The sequence below is a fragment of the Gnatocerus cornutus genome, chromosome 6, assembly GCF_029298725.1.
Source record: "Gnatocerus cornutus isolate USDA-ARS CGAHR chromosome 6, icGnaCorn1.1, whole genome shotgun sequence".
Taxonomy (NCBI): Eukaryota; Metazoa; Arthropoda; class Insecta; order Coleoptera; family Tenebrionidae; genus Gnatocerus; species Gnatocerus cornutus.
Window position 1 is genome coordinate 8,890,667 of NC_142238.1, and position 17,249 is coordinate 8,907,915.

The window sequence follows — 17,249 nt, forward strand, 5'->3', positions numbered from 1 at the left end:
TAGTTTAATGTTGTCGTAACAAACATTTAATGTTTTCAAAGCTGCCAAATAGGTAATTTAAAATCATCGCTATGCTATAAAGCGAATATTATCTAAGTTTTTATTTTTATCGTTGCACAAATGCTAATTAAAGTATTAACATAAATTCAGTTTTACGAGATTTGGTCATGCTGAACAGAAAGCTCGGTAAAACGGGCACCACTGTTCATAGAATTATGACTTAATTCATGTAGAAACTAATTAATTTGTTTTAATTCAACTATTTAAGAGTGCTGACAGATTTCCTTATTACCTGCAAGATTCTCCCAAGAGTTACTCTTCCAGTTATGTGTTCTAACGCTTCGCAGCTGTTCCAACACAAAAACAAGACCTGGAATTTTCGCTACAACCAGAGAAACGGTTGCTGCAATCTAACTAAATTGTCAAACACTCAAATGAATTAAGCAGCGTCATAAACGCATTTAAAACTCGCTTCATCAGTCTCCAAACTACCGAAGTGAATACACGCAATGACGAGGTAAAATCTCGATGATCGACCAATCTTGAGCCGGTTATCTGGCAAATTTTTATCGTTTAATTGGTCCCTCGTTGAAGTTATATTACGTTATGCACTGGTTAAACAATGATTAATGAAAAATCTTTTTTTTCTTCTAATGTCCATTTGAATTTTAGCAACGGCTGTCAAAGCAAATTGATTTAAATTAAAACCACCAGTCATATTTTTTATCTTTATCCGCCCACTTAATATTAGACCAAGCCGCAACAAAAAGCAAAGTAAACAATGCATAAACAATTAATCATTGGAATATGATAGTCGCAGTATTTAGGCCTGCGATTAACACTAATTCTTGGGGGAAATTCTAAGGTTTCATGTGTAAACGAGCACGACCTTACAAGAACCTCTTTAAATAAAAATTTATGAAATAGCATACGTCTATTCGACGGTAATATAAATCAAAGGCGTGCGTTTCCTATAAAAAGTTAACATCATAATTTATGTTATGGCTTTGGGCTAATTATATATGATGGAGCCGAGCTCGTTTGTTGAAATACGAAATAACTCGGTTTATCTGAACACTGATCCTCTCCTTTGTTATTAGCGGATGATGCTGTTGATTCTTGGATGGATACCTCCTTCGCCTTATTAACCAAATCGTTACAGACAATATCTGGCACATCCACACCACATACACAAACAAGCGCTTTTTGTTTGGGAAAAGTGTCGAAGCGAACCGACTCATTGTTAAGAAAGTATATGCATAAGTATTATTATTAGTATTATTTTAACTTTCAACATCCAATTCGCGCAGCAGTCCGTCAAAAGTGCATTGGAAGTCGTAAAATGTAATGGTCTCTCCACAGTCGGCGATAAATAAAAGTATCCGCAAAGTTAAACGTATTATCCTCATTCGCCATTCAGCGTTGCTAACTGTTCAACTCGTGACGTTCCATTATTCCACATTGACGAATTGCTTTTTGGAACTCGTTTTGCATTTTTGGACAACTCGCTCCGCCCGAATTCCAGACACGTTTCCTTTACTTTCCTGCTATTCTATTTGTTTATGAAAACGCCTGATTAAAGCTAACCATTGGATAAGTACCTAGAATATCGGTCGGACTATCCAAGAACTTTCCTTATCCAGTTACCATCAGACTTCGAAAGCAGTAAATCATTATTTAAAAGCGAATTCGATTTACATAACTAATGAACTTACCATTCCAGTCAACCAGCCGCCAGTCAAACCAACCACCTAAACCAAAACAATACGAGAGAAATTAATTGCTGTTTGTTTACCGGCATCGCAACATCTGACACCTGTTTGTCGCGATTTACTTCATTAAACCAAGGAAAGACTCGTCTACTCTTCGCATTTTTCGGAATCCGACCGTCCTTGATTGTGCACCTTTACAGTGACGCTAACCAAGATAAACTGTAAATTGGTAAACTCCAGGCGAAACAAATTGAGAAATACGAAGTGCAGGCAGTGATTTATTTAGTACAAGGAACGCATTATTAATAGGATGAAAGATGGGCATTTTTATGCACAATATACAGAACTTCAATACATACTTGTCATTCACGATTTATTTGCCAAACCGTCACTTCGTAAAAATAACAAAAAATCACAGACAACAAAAATTTATAGTGATGGACATCAAAAACAAGCGTGTCGAATTTCATAAATTAGCTAACAACCTAAAATATATCACTCACAATTTTGCATTCCACATGCACGTTCTTAAAACTAAGAAAAATGTGGGGCGTAATTATCGATTTCAACTTGAAAGAACTCACAGAATATAACACGCACTTTTTGTCCGTTTTTGCATCGCGAAAATTGAGCTGCGCCTTACATTCGGGGTTCATTTTATAATACATAAATCTATAAGTTTCATTTTAGTTTATATCGAATCAAAACCTTCCGTTAGAAGGTAATTCATTATGCAACAAAATAATTGAGTTTAAAGTATTAACAATCCACTTCTTGTTCGTTTCACGTTTCATTATAATCTGTCTCACGGTGAATCTATAATCGTTATCTTACTTTCATCATAAAATAGGTAATGTTTTTGCAACTTGTATACAGATAATTATTTATTTATAAGATTATCAAATAGATTATTCATAAATTTCAATATTTTTTAACTACCGACGAGCAACATTCTCAGAGAAAAACTTGAAAAAACTTGCATATTCTGTATTATTACGTATTGGTCGTGGCTTATTTTTCATGTTTTTATGTCGAATATAGATTGCTTCATCAACCTTCTTAGTGCCCTTTCATCAGCAGTTCTTGAAAATAAAGTTGAAAGTCTAAATCTTTTGTGGTTAGCAAAGACATGTTTATTTCATCGCATTTATTGTAAAAAGTGTGGGAATCTCCTTTGCTGTCATCACAAATAACTATTATAATTTTAAACGCAATTTTCAAAAGGAGGAATTCAAACTTCGTCGCAGCTTAAATTGTTTCTTCGTCCGATAGAAATATGTTCAGCAGTCTTAATACACGTGATCTATCCAGTCGCGCTTGTTTTATTTTAGCAATAACTTAATACCGACATATTTGAATATTTTCTCTGTAATTTACGTGACGTGGTACAAGCGCATAATTGAGAATAAAACATAGAGGAAATATTTTGCTCTATACTATATACCACTTTTATAAGGCTACGCTACAGACAGCAATTATGTCAGATTTATAGGGCACTTTTAGAATTATCGTACGCATTGCATAAAGTAAACAAATTACTCCAGAGGCGTTCACTCTAGTAATTACCAGTTTTGGCGACCAGTCACTTTCATAATTTCAAACAATAACGCCGCCCACATCTTACGTGCTAAAAATCGGTTTGTCGGTGCAAATTCAAAGCTGCTAAAATCACTAAAAGTTCCTCATTCCGCAGGTTGAGGAAGGCACGGATTTCCAATAATTTGATCAGCTATTCTGCTTGCTTCCCTCAATCCACTGAGAAAAGCGCCATGAACTGTCGCTGGATAATTCCTAATGGTGTGTTCTCCAGCAAAAAACACTCTGGCTTGACCTGCCGTTACCGATACTCCTTGACTGCTCGGAGGGATCACCGGTGACGCCAAGAGGTCGTAGTCACTTCCTGAACTACCCACTGCGACGAAGCTGTAGGAGCCTCTCGACCACGGATCGGCGCGCCATCGAGTTACTACAGTCTCCTTCGGCTGGGGAACACCGGACTGGCCGAAAATACCTCGAAGCACAGCGATGCATCTAAACAGAATTAGTAGAATGTGGGATATTTAGTGGTTTGAACTACCTCCCGACGATAACGTCGTCGGTAACATTTTCCATGATGGCTGCCGCCTCGCCAGCAACAAGTGCTAACAGAACCGGAGCTTTGTACAAATTCCAAAAAAGGAACAATTCGCCTCTGCTCGCTGTGGTGCTTCCAACATGTCCAAACAAGTTGGCTTGTGGATTCCAGAATATCCTCTCAAAACACAAAACGACTTTATTCAAATTTCCAAATCCCAGTCTTTGGATGGCTGAAGTCTTCCAATCCGGCAATGGGGGTATAAACTGGACGGTATTCAATTGAGAGGAATTTGGCGAAGCGCATAGCTTTAATACTCCCAAAGGAAGAGTGCACAGTACGACATCCGCTGTAACAAAAATAAATCAAAATTAGTGAATGAACGGAGAAATTCGTTTGAGAAAAGACAATGCGGTCTTCCGGGAGTCATTAACGTAGAAAACCGATAAATCCTCACGTTGAAACGCATTATGTTCTGTATTTGACACAACGGTAAACAGTGGGATTACAATACCGATCATTAGGGTGGCATCCATTAATTTCGAAATCAAATCCCAGCACGGTGGTTAATCGGTAAAATAAACAAGAGAGTAGCTATTGTTTGCTGTGTGATTTGCTTCTTCTCCGCGTAATACCTACATGCGGGTTCTTATATCATGGAACGGAATGTAATTATGTCGTCTTTGTCGCAATCCTACGGTCTTGGATTAATTCTCATAATCGATACTTGTAGTTAATACACTTAAATACTATTAGTTGTGCAGTAAGTTGACTTCATCGATTTATATCCTGCTGAACTGCTAGTTAACAAGGTATTAATTCACCATTCAACCAGATGAAACAATTAATTTCGACTGTTTACGATTTCATTCGCTACAATTGAATGCATGCGGGTAGGTCGCTAATTTATACTTTCAATGAAAATTTATGCGCCGTTAATGAGTCAACAAACCAAACCACTGAATCTAACTCAAAATAAGACCAAAATGCCCATTTTATGTGAATTATTTGCAATAATTAAGTACCGAGGCGACGTGTGTAGTTTATAGATATTTTGTTCAAGTTCAAGTTGTTGTTCAAGTTAATTCGGTCACTAACTATGCAAATACGGTAAGACTTATTTGATATAGTAGCCAGCTTTTACCATGGCGTACCTGACTTTTAGAGTCGAATGTTATCTTATTGCACTCATAATGTGGAGGGTGTAAACAGGCTATTGTGTCCGAAAATTAAAATTTACGACATCTTCAAGTAGGTAGAAAAATGTGGACCCGTGCCTCTTCCAGGTATTAGCTCGAGATTACTAGATCAAAAGAACTTACCTGAAGTTCGATCGTAATTATATGAGGCGTCCAGTCCGAAGATATCACATTATTGAAAACCATGTAGTACGTGTTGTCTAGTACTTGGCGCACAATATTTAAAGAAGGAAATCCTCCGTTCCCCACTCTTCCCTCGTTGCTACACACTTCCACTCGTCATTGTTTTAAAGAAGCCCATTAACACATTGAAGGCAATGGGGTAATAAAGGGAGGGAAGGGTGTGTGATATCTTCGGACTGGACGCCTCATATAATTACGATCGAACTTCAGGTAAGTTCTTTTGATCTAGTAATTATATTTCGGCGTCCAGTCCTCGATATCACATTATTGAAAACCATGTAGTTGTTTAAAGAATTTTGCCTGAAAATGATGTTAATGAGGAATTGGAAGTCCACCTGGTTAGTCTGTTTTTTAATCGTATAATTGATTAAACAAAACATAGAACTTGTAAAAGTTTGTTATTTAATCAGACTCAAACACTGCCTCTAAGATAGTGGATTGTACCACTGGACGATTGTAAAATCTAGCAAAAGTTGAAGAAGATTCTGTCCAACCTGCTGATTTTCTAATTGTGTCATAAGGTAGCCCTTAGTAAATGCAGCCGACGTTGAAGCATGTCGCGTTGAGTGGGCCTTAAAAATTGAACAGTCCACGCCTGATAAGAAAAGTGTATCTTTAATCCAATGGCTTAATGTTTGCTTGGAGGCAGGTCCATAAGGTTTCTTAAATGTTATGAACAAGTTGTCACTTGTATTACATCTAAAATTCTGTGTTAAAAGTATATGTTCCCTTAGCGATGTAGCGACCCATAAACTCACTTCTTTCTTATAGTAAGGAAAATTTAAGCATGGTTGCGAGGCTTTTGGTCCGCTCGTTTTTACCAAATCTGGAATAAGGATTCGAACACCCTCTTCTGAGAAGAAAATATTTGTCAGCTTTCTTAAAGACGATGTCTGTATTCGCTGACCCGTGGCTAATGCCATAAGAATAGTAGTTGCTGAAGATAGCGAGTTCAATATGGTGTCTAATGCGGTTTCTGGAGTGCCTTTTAATAAAAATGCTCGCCGGATAACCTGGCAGCAACCAGGATAAGGGTCGATGCCAAAGGATGTCGTTGATGTTGATTGCTAAAAGGAGAGTATAGAAGGTTATCTGACGGTCCAAAATAGAGCGGTTTACTTATGGTAAGCTTTACAAAAAGTGGATACCATGTTTGCGTCTGCCAAAAAGGGACTATAATGATCCCTGAGGCTTTGTCAGTAATAATTTTTTGTAGTACCCTCAGTTTAACGCAAAGGGAGGAAAAGTATAAAATTTACAATTTTTCCAACTCAAAGTAAACGCATCAACTCCCCAAGCTTCTGTGTCTGGATAACGTGATATAAACTTAGGACATTTTGTGTTGCTAGCTGATGCGAATAAGTCTATATCCGGGTAACCAAATTGTTTAATTATCATGATAAAAAAGTTAGTGTTTAGGGACCATTCAGTTTCCGGCGGCAAGACTCGGGAAGCTTGGTCTGCCTCCGTGTTTTTTGAGGAACTTATATACGATGCGAAAAGCCATAGTTGTTTAGATTCGCACCTTTGCCAGATTGTCCTTGATAAGTTGTTCAGTTTGGGAAATTGAACACTACCCATTTTATTAATGTATGCTATTCCAGTGGTATTATCAGATCTTATTAGTATATTGCAAATATACAATTTTTTTTTTTTTTTTTGTAAAATGTTGTGGACCTAGCAATATGGCTTGCAACTCCAATAAATTTTTGTGATTCTCTTTTAGGGAGTTGTTCCACCAACCATTAATACTGTCTCCATTGCAAAATGCGCCCCAGCCGGTTTGACTGGCATCTGTATAAATTTTGATTTCAAGGCTGTCCTTTCTTAAATCGTTGACAGAATTGTCTACACTTTTCTGCCACCAGATTAGGTCAGAAACAACCTCGTTTGTTATTGACATTTTTGCGCTGTAGTTCCCTTGATTTTTTAATAGAGCTAAGTATTTTGCTCTTTCCAATTGGTGTAGAGGCACCCATATTTGACAGCAGGACAGGCTGAAACGAGTGTCCCCATCTTTATTAAAAGATTATAGACTACGCTTACGTTAGATTTACACTCTTCATGAGTAGCTCCCAATATTAAAAAATCGTCAAGGTAATTAATGCAAATAATTCCTTGCGATCGTAAGGATTGTATAATAGGTTTCGTCAGTTTATGAAATGTATAAGGAGCTGAAGGTAAACCAAACGGTAAGCACGTAACTTCGAGTGTTTCTGTTTCAAACTGAAAGCGCAAAAATTTTCGGTTGTTATCTCTGATCGGTATTAAATAATACGCGTCTTTGAGATCTAAGGTTGCAGCAAAATGGTTATTCTGCATCAACCTCGATGCAGTTCTGATGTCATCCATTTTGAAGTGAGGAGCTTTTATAAAGCTGTTCAGGTTTGTCAAATTTAAAATAAAGCGTTTTTGGCCGTTAGGTTTATCTGCTAGAAAAAATCTAGAGATGAACTGATTAGGTTCGTTATTGCATTTTTGCAACGCCCCAATTTTTAATAAATTTGAAATTTCAGCTTTTACGTCTGCCAACTCTTTTGGAGAAAAAACTGTGGCTGTAGGTAGTTTCCCTTGAGTTGGAGTTTAAATGAATGATATTTTATAACCCCTAATCCAACCAAGGACAATAGGATTCGATGTTATCATTTTCCACTTTTCGAAAAACTCACTAAGTCGCCCTGCATAGGCTGTACTTACTGAAACAGCTGCCTCTCCTACTTCTTGTACTTGCGTTAGGGAGTGCGTCTGCGATAATGTTCGCGACGTCTGGTTTTCGGGACTTGCCCTTTTGCAGAGCTCGTCTCTCCCAGTCGACGGCTCGGGCGATAACGGTTTAAACTTCCCGCGTATTTTGTCTGTCTGCCGCCTTTTTGGCGACTCAAGTAAGTAGAGGTAGGAGATGTATGAGTGATTTTTATGACTTTACTCAAAGACTCCAAATTCTTTGCCGTTTTTATTCTTTCCCCTAAATCGGGACCGAATAAAAATTCGGAGGGCGGTAACTTGTCAACCTGCTCACATATTTTCTTATTTATTAGAGGAGTGATCAAGTTTCGGCGTATTACAGATACCCGGTGGAAACATTGGCTAAAATACGCCCTGAATCTGACAAACAGGAAAACAGCTCTTACTGTACATCTTTTGGGATGTTGTCAGCTCCATTGAGCACAATGTTAATTCCTTTACTAAGGGCGGACATGCCGCGGCCTAGCTGGTTTTGCATCTCTGCATGAGATTCGTCTCTAGTGACATTAGTTTTCATTAAAATTTGGGAAATTTCTGCATTTAACTGCGGAGGCGCTAGGTTGGAGAGATTGTCTGGTATGGGATAACTGTCTAAAAGAGGAAGTGCAATTTCCTTTTTTAAGACCATACCAAAGTATGTGACGCCATCTATTTACCAACGCCTCATAAAGGGTGAGGGTTGTTTGAGTGCTGTCCTCGGGATTGTCACCCAGAATTGTCAAAATCTCGTTTGGTAAAACTTCGTCATTATGAATTATAAGTTCATTTTCATCTGGGATGGTGTTCGAGTGACCTGCAGAGTCACCGGTGAAGATATTGCCTGCATCCCTACACGGGGAAGGCGAGCTTGAGGCTTCACTGCACGTGTGCCTTTCAGCATATTTGTTGTCGTCAGTTGGTACACGGTGCATCCGTGACCCTGAACGATACCTAGAACCATTTTCATCTGGGATAGTGTTCGAGTGACCTGCAGAGTCACTGGTGAAGATACTGCCTGCATCCCTACACGGGGAAGGCGAGCTTGAGGCTTCACTGCACGTGTGCCAGTCAGCATATTTGTTGTCGTCAGTTGGTACACGGTGCATCCGTGACCCTGAACGATACCTAGAACCATTTTCATCTGGGATAGTGTTCGAGTGACCTGCAGAGTCACCGTTGAAGATACTGCCTGCATCCCTACACGGGGAAGGCGAACTTGAGGCTTCACTGCACGTGTGCCTGTCAGCATATTTGTTGTCGTCAGTTGGTACACGGTGCATCCGTGACCCTGAACGATACCTAGAACCATTTTCATCTGGGATAGTGTTCGAGTGACCTGCAGTCACCGTTGAAGATACTGCCTGCATCCCTACACGGGGAAGGCGAACTTGAGGCTTCACTACACGTGTGCCTTTCAGCATATTTGTTGTCGTCAGTTGGTACACGGTGCATCCGTGACCCTGAACGATACCTAGAATCATTTTCATCTGGGATAGTGTTCGAGTGACCTGCAGAGTCACTGGTGAAGATACTGCCTGCATCCCTACACGGGGAAGGCGAGCTTGAGGCTTCACTGCACGTGTGCCTGTCAGCATATTTGTTGTCGTCAGTTGGTACACGGTGCATCCGTGACCCTGAACGATACCGAGAACGCTCGTCTAGTGTGCACGTGTGAATATAAGGGAGACCTTGAATGCTCTCCCAGCAATCTCGCTTCCAACCTTTTAATTCGTTTTCTCAGTCCAGTTGAGTCCTCTTCAGAGCTAGAAGAGCGACTTCTTCTTTTCTTTGATTTTCCCATCTCGCTAATTCTAAAAGAATCCATTCTTATTAGATACTTACATTTTTGTAATGTTACGAGATGCGGTACGATCCGAAGCGCCAGAGCACAAGAAACACAATGACGAGTGGAAGTGTGTAGCAACGAGGGAAGAGTGGGGAACGGAGGATTTCCTTCTTTAAATATTGTGCGCCAAGTACTAGACAACACGTACTACATGGTTTTCAATAATGTGATATCGAGGACTGGACGCCGAAATATAATTATTATTATTGAGCCCTTCAATGTTTTCTTTTAAAAACGTTATTAAAGTTTTAATTTTTGTTTATTAATTTGAAAAACCCGAGAGACATAAATTTTTCAAACTTCTTCATTAGATTGATCTAACCAAGGTTGCCACACCATGAAATAGGTTGTAAAGAAAACAAAGTGAACAAAATTCGCCAAACAGTTAACATCAAAATGATTTTTCATACTTACCGGTCGTCTTTATACATATTACCACTCCAAATAGATTGTTTAAAAAAACCTTTTAGTTTAACGACATTTTAATGTTCGACTTAAAGTCCCCACTTTTTCTAAAAATGAAAGAATTAAGAACAAATACATAGTAAACAGACTTCTTACAAAAGATTCTGGAAACTACCTATTTGTGGATTAATTAAACAGCAAAATTGGATTGCGATAGAAATCTAATTTTGCGTATGTCAAATATGAGTGCAAATGGTACCGTTCTGAGAAAAAACAATGAGAAGGAAACGAATGTTTATAATTTATTTCGCAAATTCAGAGACATCTTGTTGATATTAAATTTTGAATTACTATCGCGAAATTAAAATTTCCCACATCAAATTGATTGATGTTTAAAAATTGTAAACTGTCCTTTGTCTTTAAAACCTTAAAATTTATAAACGGCACAGCAAGCGTCAGAAATTTACTTTATATGTCAGTCACAATGACAATAAAGGTTGCTTTACATTGCCATGTCAAAAAGTGATTAAAAAATTCTTTATAATTATGTAAAATACACGTTCCAACATTAAAATGATGCTAATTTTTTCGATCTCATTGTAAAATTTTGAAAACTTGATAGCCCTCGATTTTTTTAACTTGTTTAAAATTTAAATTAATAAACAAAAATTAAAAGCTCAACGTCATTAAAAAAACACGGTGAAGGGATCAACAATCATCTTGAGCCCCCGCGATAATACCTGGAAGCGGCACGGGTCCACATTTTTCTACCTACTTGAAGATGTCGTAAATTTTAATTTTCGGACACAATAGCCTGTTTACACCCTCCACATTATGAGTGCAATAAAATAATATTCGACTCTAAAAGTCAGGTACGCCATGGTAAAAGCTGGCTACTATACAGTTACGCATCATTTAAGACTATAATAATGTTATAGAGTGTAATAAATGTGGATTAGTGGTATACAGAGTGAACCGAAAATAAATACAAAGCCCAGCATCAGCTAGCAGTGAAGATTATGATTCTGATTGATTCCACTTGTTTATCAGCATTTTTATCCGTGATTAGCACTGACATTGACATTGGTATCGAAATTGTCTTACCCCAGAATTCGATTGTGATTGCATTGCGATTTCTGCAGAAAAGTTAAAACATTTTTTTCTCAGAAATAATAAAATTTGACTGCGAAACTTGACAACCACTTCAAACTCATTCTGAACTTTTACTTCCTTGCTGTTTTGTATTTCATTCGGGTTCACTATGTATAATAACGATAGTAAAAAATATGCATATGCAATGTTCAGCCATTTTCTACGTCTTACTTATAAAAATGTGTAAAAGTGGATGACGATTTTATGTTTGCTTGATTTTTCAGAATCTATGAATCTTATAATTAGTATTGGACTAGGTAAGCAAGTACAAATTAAAACAGAGACAGACAGAAAGAAAAAAATTAAAATCGAAGCTTGGCAAAAGTATTTCACCACTTAATTAAAATCAACTGGCGATTGCAAAAAGTGTACTGAAAAGACGACGAGCACGCAAAGCGAACTTTGAAAAGAAAAGGTTCTGAGACTAATTAAACGACTTAAAAAAGAAGAAGCACCGGAAAGGGATGGGATTCGAAACGAGCCGTGAATATTTGGAACGGAAAAGTTAAAAAATGAATTAATTAATTATTCATTATGAGTGAAGTGTGGAGAGGTCCAGAAACGACGTGCTTAGTGCAGGCCTGAAAAAAAAATCAGAAAGTGTGAGGAAGAGAGTAAATGGATCTGGCATTGTAGAGATAAATAAACAGTTGTGAAAGTAGCACACAGGCGCAACAACGCAACAAAGCCGAACAGGGTAGCAGGAATTGGAACTGGCAAAGGCGAGATAAACTCAGGCATGACGTAAAGACATGGCAGTGCTATATAAAATGGAGACGAAAAAGAAATTAAAAAAGAAAATATGGGAGTAAAGACAAGCTTTCAAAATTAATTTAATTTTAGAGTTAAGTGATCGAGATCGTGCAGGTTTTTTCTAAACGCAAACTATCGCAAACCTTTCTTTGTGGTTTACCAAGTTAAAGAATCCTCCGTCTACGAACTAATTTTCAAAGCAGTAAAAGTTTACATACTGAAACAGCAAAGTTTGCAGCGTTGAGACGTTTGCTTTCAGAACTACTCCAATATCTAAAATCAACATTTTCCGAATAGTTTCAATTTCACTTATAAAATTCCTCGCGATGTTTAGAACAGGTTTTAATTTTTTAGATCAGCTTGATTCGTAAATGTCATAGAAATGAGTAACCAATTGAGTACTCCTAACAATGATGGAAAGTTACGTGCTATAATCTTAATAAATTACTATAACTTGCAGGCGCATTCGTGACAAGCTTGGAATTCTAACTCTACATACAACCCGAGTGTATAATCAAATTGTTAGCGTTTCTTAAATACAAATTGTTGAAGACATCTATAAGTTGCTGATATAATTATTACGATAAAATGACTGATTTTTTAAATTTGGAAGTGACGACCAACGAGCATTACAGTCACCGGCCAGGTGTGTGGTATCCGCATTCATCAATATCGTATGTCTTTCTGTCATACACGATCGTTAGTTTTACTCGTTAAATTGATTTTGAAGACTATGACCCGTAATTTGAAAGGTTACGATTTTCACCGGCACGACAGACGTGGAGTAAGAAATTTCTTTTGCAGATAACATCGTCAAATCTTAAGAAATTTAGTTATTTAGTATCGTATAATTTACGGCGTCTATTATTATCTTTACTTAAAAAAATTACCCGCGCCGCGCTTAAAAGTATATGATAAATTCCAATGCTTCCAAAATTAAAACGTTCAAAATTAATTTCAACGTTTAGATGTGAAGTGGCTACAATTTCTCACGTCAAACGTAATTATTAGTGGGCAGTTTAACAAATTTTACGCATTTTCGTGATTTGTAGGTACAAGGAACATTGTAATTGCTGTTCCGGAGAAACGTGCGCAGAATTAATCTGAAAAATTGCAATTTTTTTCTAATCATAGCGTATAGGTACAATGGTAAGAAACTGACTGGTCATAACACTCCTGCAGTTCCATTTACATTGGTAAAATCCGTAACCACAATGCGTGCTCGTTTGGCTGTAATAAAGCAAAGTTTGTGTCAGAGCTACTGCTAACCACAGCTCGTAAATTTAGCTCCTGGAATAATGTTTATATTTAAAACAAATTGTAGAGATGGGATCACACTTAGCCTTCTCGGATTACACGTGACTATGCCCCGATAACATTCAAAGGCATTAAAAAAAGTTCCCACCTGTTGAGAATCTTGGTTATACCTACCGGAAGAGGAAACCCGCTTCCCTCCAACTTGCCAATAATCTAATCGATTAACTCCAAACTGCCTATAAATTATCAAAATAGTCGTTTCTTAATTTCCTCGACTTAGGTGGGACAGCGTTGTCCTCAGCAGATAAGCGGGACAAATATCATTCGTTCCACCTGAGGCACCGATCTAATTGGTAAGGCGGCTAGATATCATATCTGCATATGATAACAGGGACCAATGGCAGCCAACATACCGGAGCACCTCCTCCAGCAGCTACTAGCGACCGGAGTCAGTGGCCCCTACTTTTGTTTATTTACGACTTCCGGCAAGTCCAGAGTATAGCTTACAGGGCGTGTTCTATCAAATTATAATGTTGCTACGGCGCTAATTAAAATAGTTTTTTTTGAATTACGACCTCCACGTTGAATCTGCTTTGTAAACGTGTATCGGAGACGAAGATCGCTACTAATTACGAGGCTTCTTTAGTGTAAACAGAAGGTTTGATGTAACTGAATGAAGAATGTGGGTATGTAAGGTATTATTAGAAACATGTTGGTACCTTAAGGATAAAAAGTGTCGCAAGGCAATACAATTTAATGCACACAGACGTGGAAAATCTTTGTAGCAACTGCATTTAAAGAGTTAATACATGAACTCCAATTATTTTGAAGAAAAAAATTCATTCAGATCATAAAAGATTGAGGTAGAAGTAATGAACGTTCATTACAGGAATAGTCGCATAAATTTGTAATTAACACGAAGGTAATGTGCAAAACTAAAATACAATACAAATGAAAAAAAAACAAATATGTTTGATGTCGTTTCATAAATAAAAACAGGCTTCATAAGGATAAGCCAGACTTTTATAACTTTCACGATTTTACTATAAAACTTTATAGGGGACCTTAAATATAGCCATAAATTAAAAATCAGAAGCATGTGTTCCAACCTATTACGACCAATTTTAATCAGCGTTCAAAGATCTGTAGTTTAAAAAACATAAGGTATACTTAAAAAGCCCCAAGCGTTTATCAAAATTTATGACTATATAAGTATGTGGACGTTTCAGCTTTGCATGTTTCCCGAAAAATAAAAGAAATCCTTTTATCCTTTCCGCGTCATTCGTTTTCAACTTACCATGATAAGTGTTGACTGTGTGTGGGATCCTGGGGTTGTAAACGGTAACTTCAACTCCGTGCTTATTATATTCCACCTTTTTCACCGCTGCATTAAGTTTGATATCCAAACCGTCGGCTAAAGCCACAGGTACACACGAATATCCGTTGCGAACTGAAAGAGAAAAACAACAGTTACGAGCAATTTTCATAGTTTCGAAGATAAAATCGACAAAAGGAAATTAAATAATAACTAGGCGAGTTGCACCATTTATCATAGTCATCAAGTTCCCGAATAACATACGATAAAAAATCTTTCTCTTGAAACCTCTGGCTGATGATGTTGGCACGATAACGCCAATTTCGGTTTTATTTTCGTTAATCCGTGCATTGTGTGCACGTCGTGTGTGTAATAACAGACAAAAATGATCACGTTCTTGTTCCCTTCCCTCCAATGAAATGCTAATAGTTCATGGCATCGTTCCATTATTTTAATTGGAGCCGGGTAATTACAGCGTCTGGTCGATAATTGCAGCTTAAACAAACACACGAACGCATGAGAGAAAATCGACCGACCATAAAACTGAAATCTGACGAACGGAAGAATTTATACACAGAACAAGTTAATACACTTTTGCAAATGCGACGGAAAATGGCAATCACACATCTCGAATTTAAACGATATTCTGCACTGATTGCTTCACGGATATTAATTAGCGGTAAACGTCAACAGGTATTTAGATGAGAAAAGTGTACAAATATTTAGTACGCGAATTCATTATGTATTAATGTGATAATTAAATTTAACACGATCATATCAGTAGAATCTTCAGCTAAATATACAGAGGAAAAAATTAATCAAAATCATCCAAAATTTTAATCGGTCATAACTCAATTATTTGTTGTCGTTCGTGAATTTTGAGTCCGGATTTGAAATCCGTGTGAAATAGGTGCCCCACGACCAAAATCCCAAAAATAAGCGAAATGTCGATTCATATGATTTCAGCTAATAATTTTTCGAATTCTGAAACATATAAGACCAAATTCTTTAAGCAACAAAAAGATGGAAAAAACGCATCTTTCTACTTCTGAGATATGGAGCACCGATACTTCCGGACCTTTAAAATTTTGGCCCTCTGGCGACAACCCGAAATTTTAATCGGGCGTAACACAAATATTTGTTGACGTACGGGAAAAATTAATTCAGTTTTTCGTTTCAGCGTAACATTCTGCGTAAAATGAGCTCCAATAATGTAAGTTTGGCTCACAAGAAATTAGATATTGACCGAAATAAGAGATCTTTTGAGATAATTTTCAAGGAAACGAAGTTTACCTTCAAGTTTTATATCAATCAATTGTAAAAGGTAAATTTTCGAATTCGGAGTATGTAGGATCTGATCCTTAATGAAAACTGCGAAAAAAACGATGACGCAACAGGATCTCTCTATCTGTCGTAGTTTTGGGGTATCGAATACTAAATAGATACATATTCCGGAGCTTCAAACTTTTTGTCCTCTGGCAACAACCCAAAATTTCGAACGCTTCTAATTCTGTTATGTATTGGCGTACCTTATTTTTGGATTCTGCATCAAATGAGCGCCAAAAATTTGACAAATAAACAAGATATTGAGTGAATTAGGTTTTCAGCTGGTCTTTTTGGGAGCTTTTTCGAAGCGAAAACGACGTTTAATACCTTTAAATCAATCTAAGGAGCAGCTCGAGGTCTATCAACTGGTGAAATCTCGGAGCGATAGTCCAAAGAGTTCAAAATTTTTCATGGTTTGAGTTTAAATTGTTTTTCGAAAAAAACTGCCCATCAAATTTTAGATATTCGAGAGCGAATTTTAGGCAAGAAGAGTCCGAGAAATAGATGACGAAGATCGCATCTTTCTATCTGACGTACTCACTCAGTAATCATAGAACGAAATAATAAAGCATGTTCACGGCTAATAAATATGCTCGTAAATCATGTGGGTAAGTAGAAACTTACAAAAAAATGTAAACGCTGCTTTACTTTTATGACTTTAAAGCACTATATTAAAATTTCACTTGCATCATAACAGTAACCATAAATTAAAGATTAACGACCAAATAACATTTCAAACCGAAGAAAAATTCCATTTTAGATTTTGAGAGTATAAATTATGTGTAGTTATTCAGATAATCAGATTCCCCGATTCAAGATTATGTTCAAATTTATCCAATACTCATAGTAATACTTGCAATTAAAAATCAGTCTTGCTTAAGAAATAATAATAATTATTTCTTGATGTTGTAAACACTGAAACAAATGAGTTTCCCTTCTATCTCAAAAGTAATCATTAAATTTCTGTTTCAGTGACTTTCACGTCGACCAATTTGTTAATTGTTCAGGCTCATTAAAGATCGAACATTTCATAATTGATTATGTAAATAACTTTTGTACCTCTATGTACGCACTCGATGTCGAATATTTTGTTTATTCATCACTCAGTGGAATAAATTGAATGTGAGTGTACACAGTTAGTGTTTAGATTTCTTTGTGTCGAGAAAAAAGACTCCGTCACTTTCTCGGACAATTGGACAAAAGATCCGCCTTGACAGCTAATGATGCATTATTGCTATTATTGTGATTTATGAATAATGTAGAAGTGTCACAATAATATTAGGCCAAGATCGCGTGCTACTTA

The 17,249-nt window shown here is 37.1% G+C and overlaps 1 protein-coding gene across 1 annotated transcript in view; it reads right to left on the minus strand.

The window, feature by feature from the left end:
* Positions 1-2,069: 2,069 nt before the first annotated feature.
* Positions 2,070-17,249, minus strand: part of Su(var)3-3 (lysine-specific histone demethylase Su(var)3-3) — a 120,647-nt gene continuing 105,467 nt past the window's right edge. Inside the window, exons 5-7 of the mRNA XM_088039353.1 lie at positions 14,603-14,755; positions 3,790-4,135; positions 2,070-3,743 (exon numbers count right to left, since the gene is read on the minus strand). Of these exons, the coding sequence (XP_087895479.1) occupies positions 3,395-3,743; positions 3,790-4,135; positions 14,603-14,755 (848 nt within the window). The 3' untranslated portion in view covers positions 2,070-3,394. The remainder of the gene's footprint in view (positions 3,744-3,789; positions 4,136-14,602; positions 14,756-17,249) is intronic.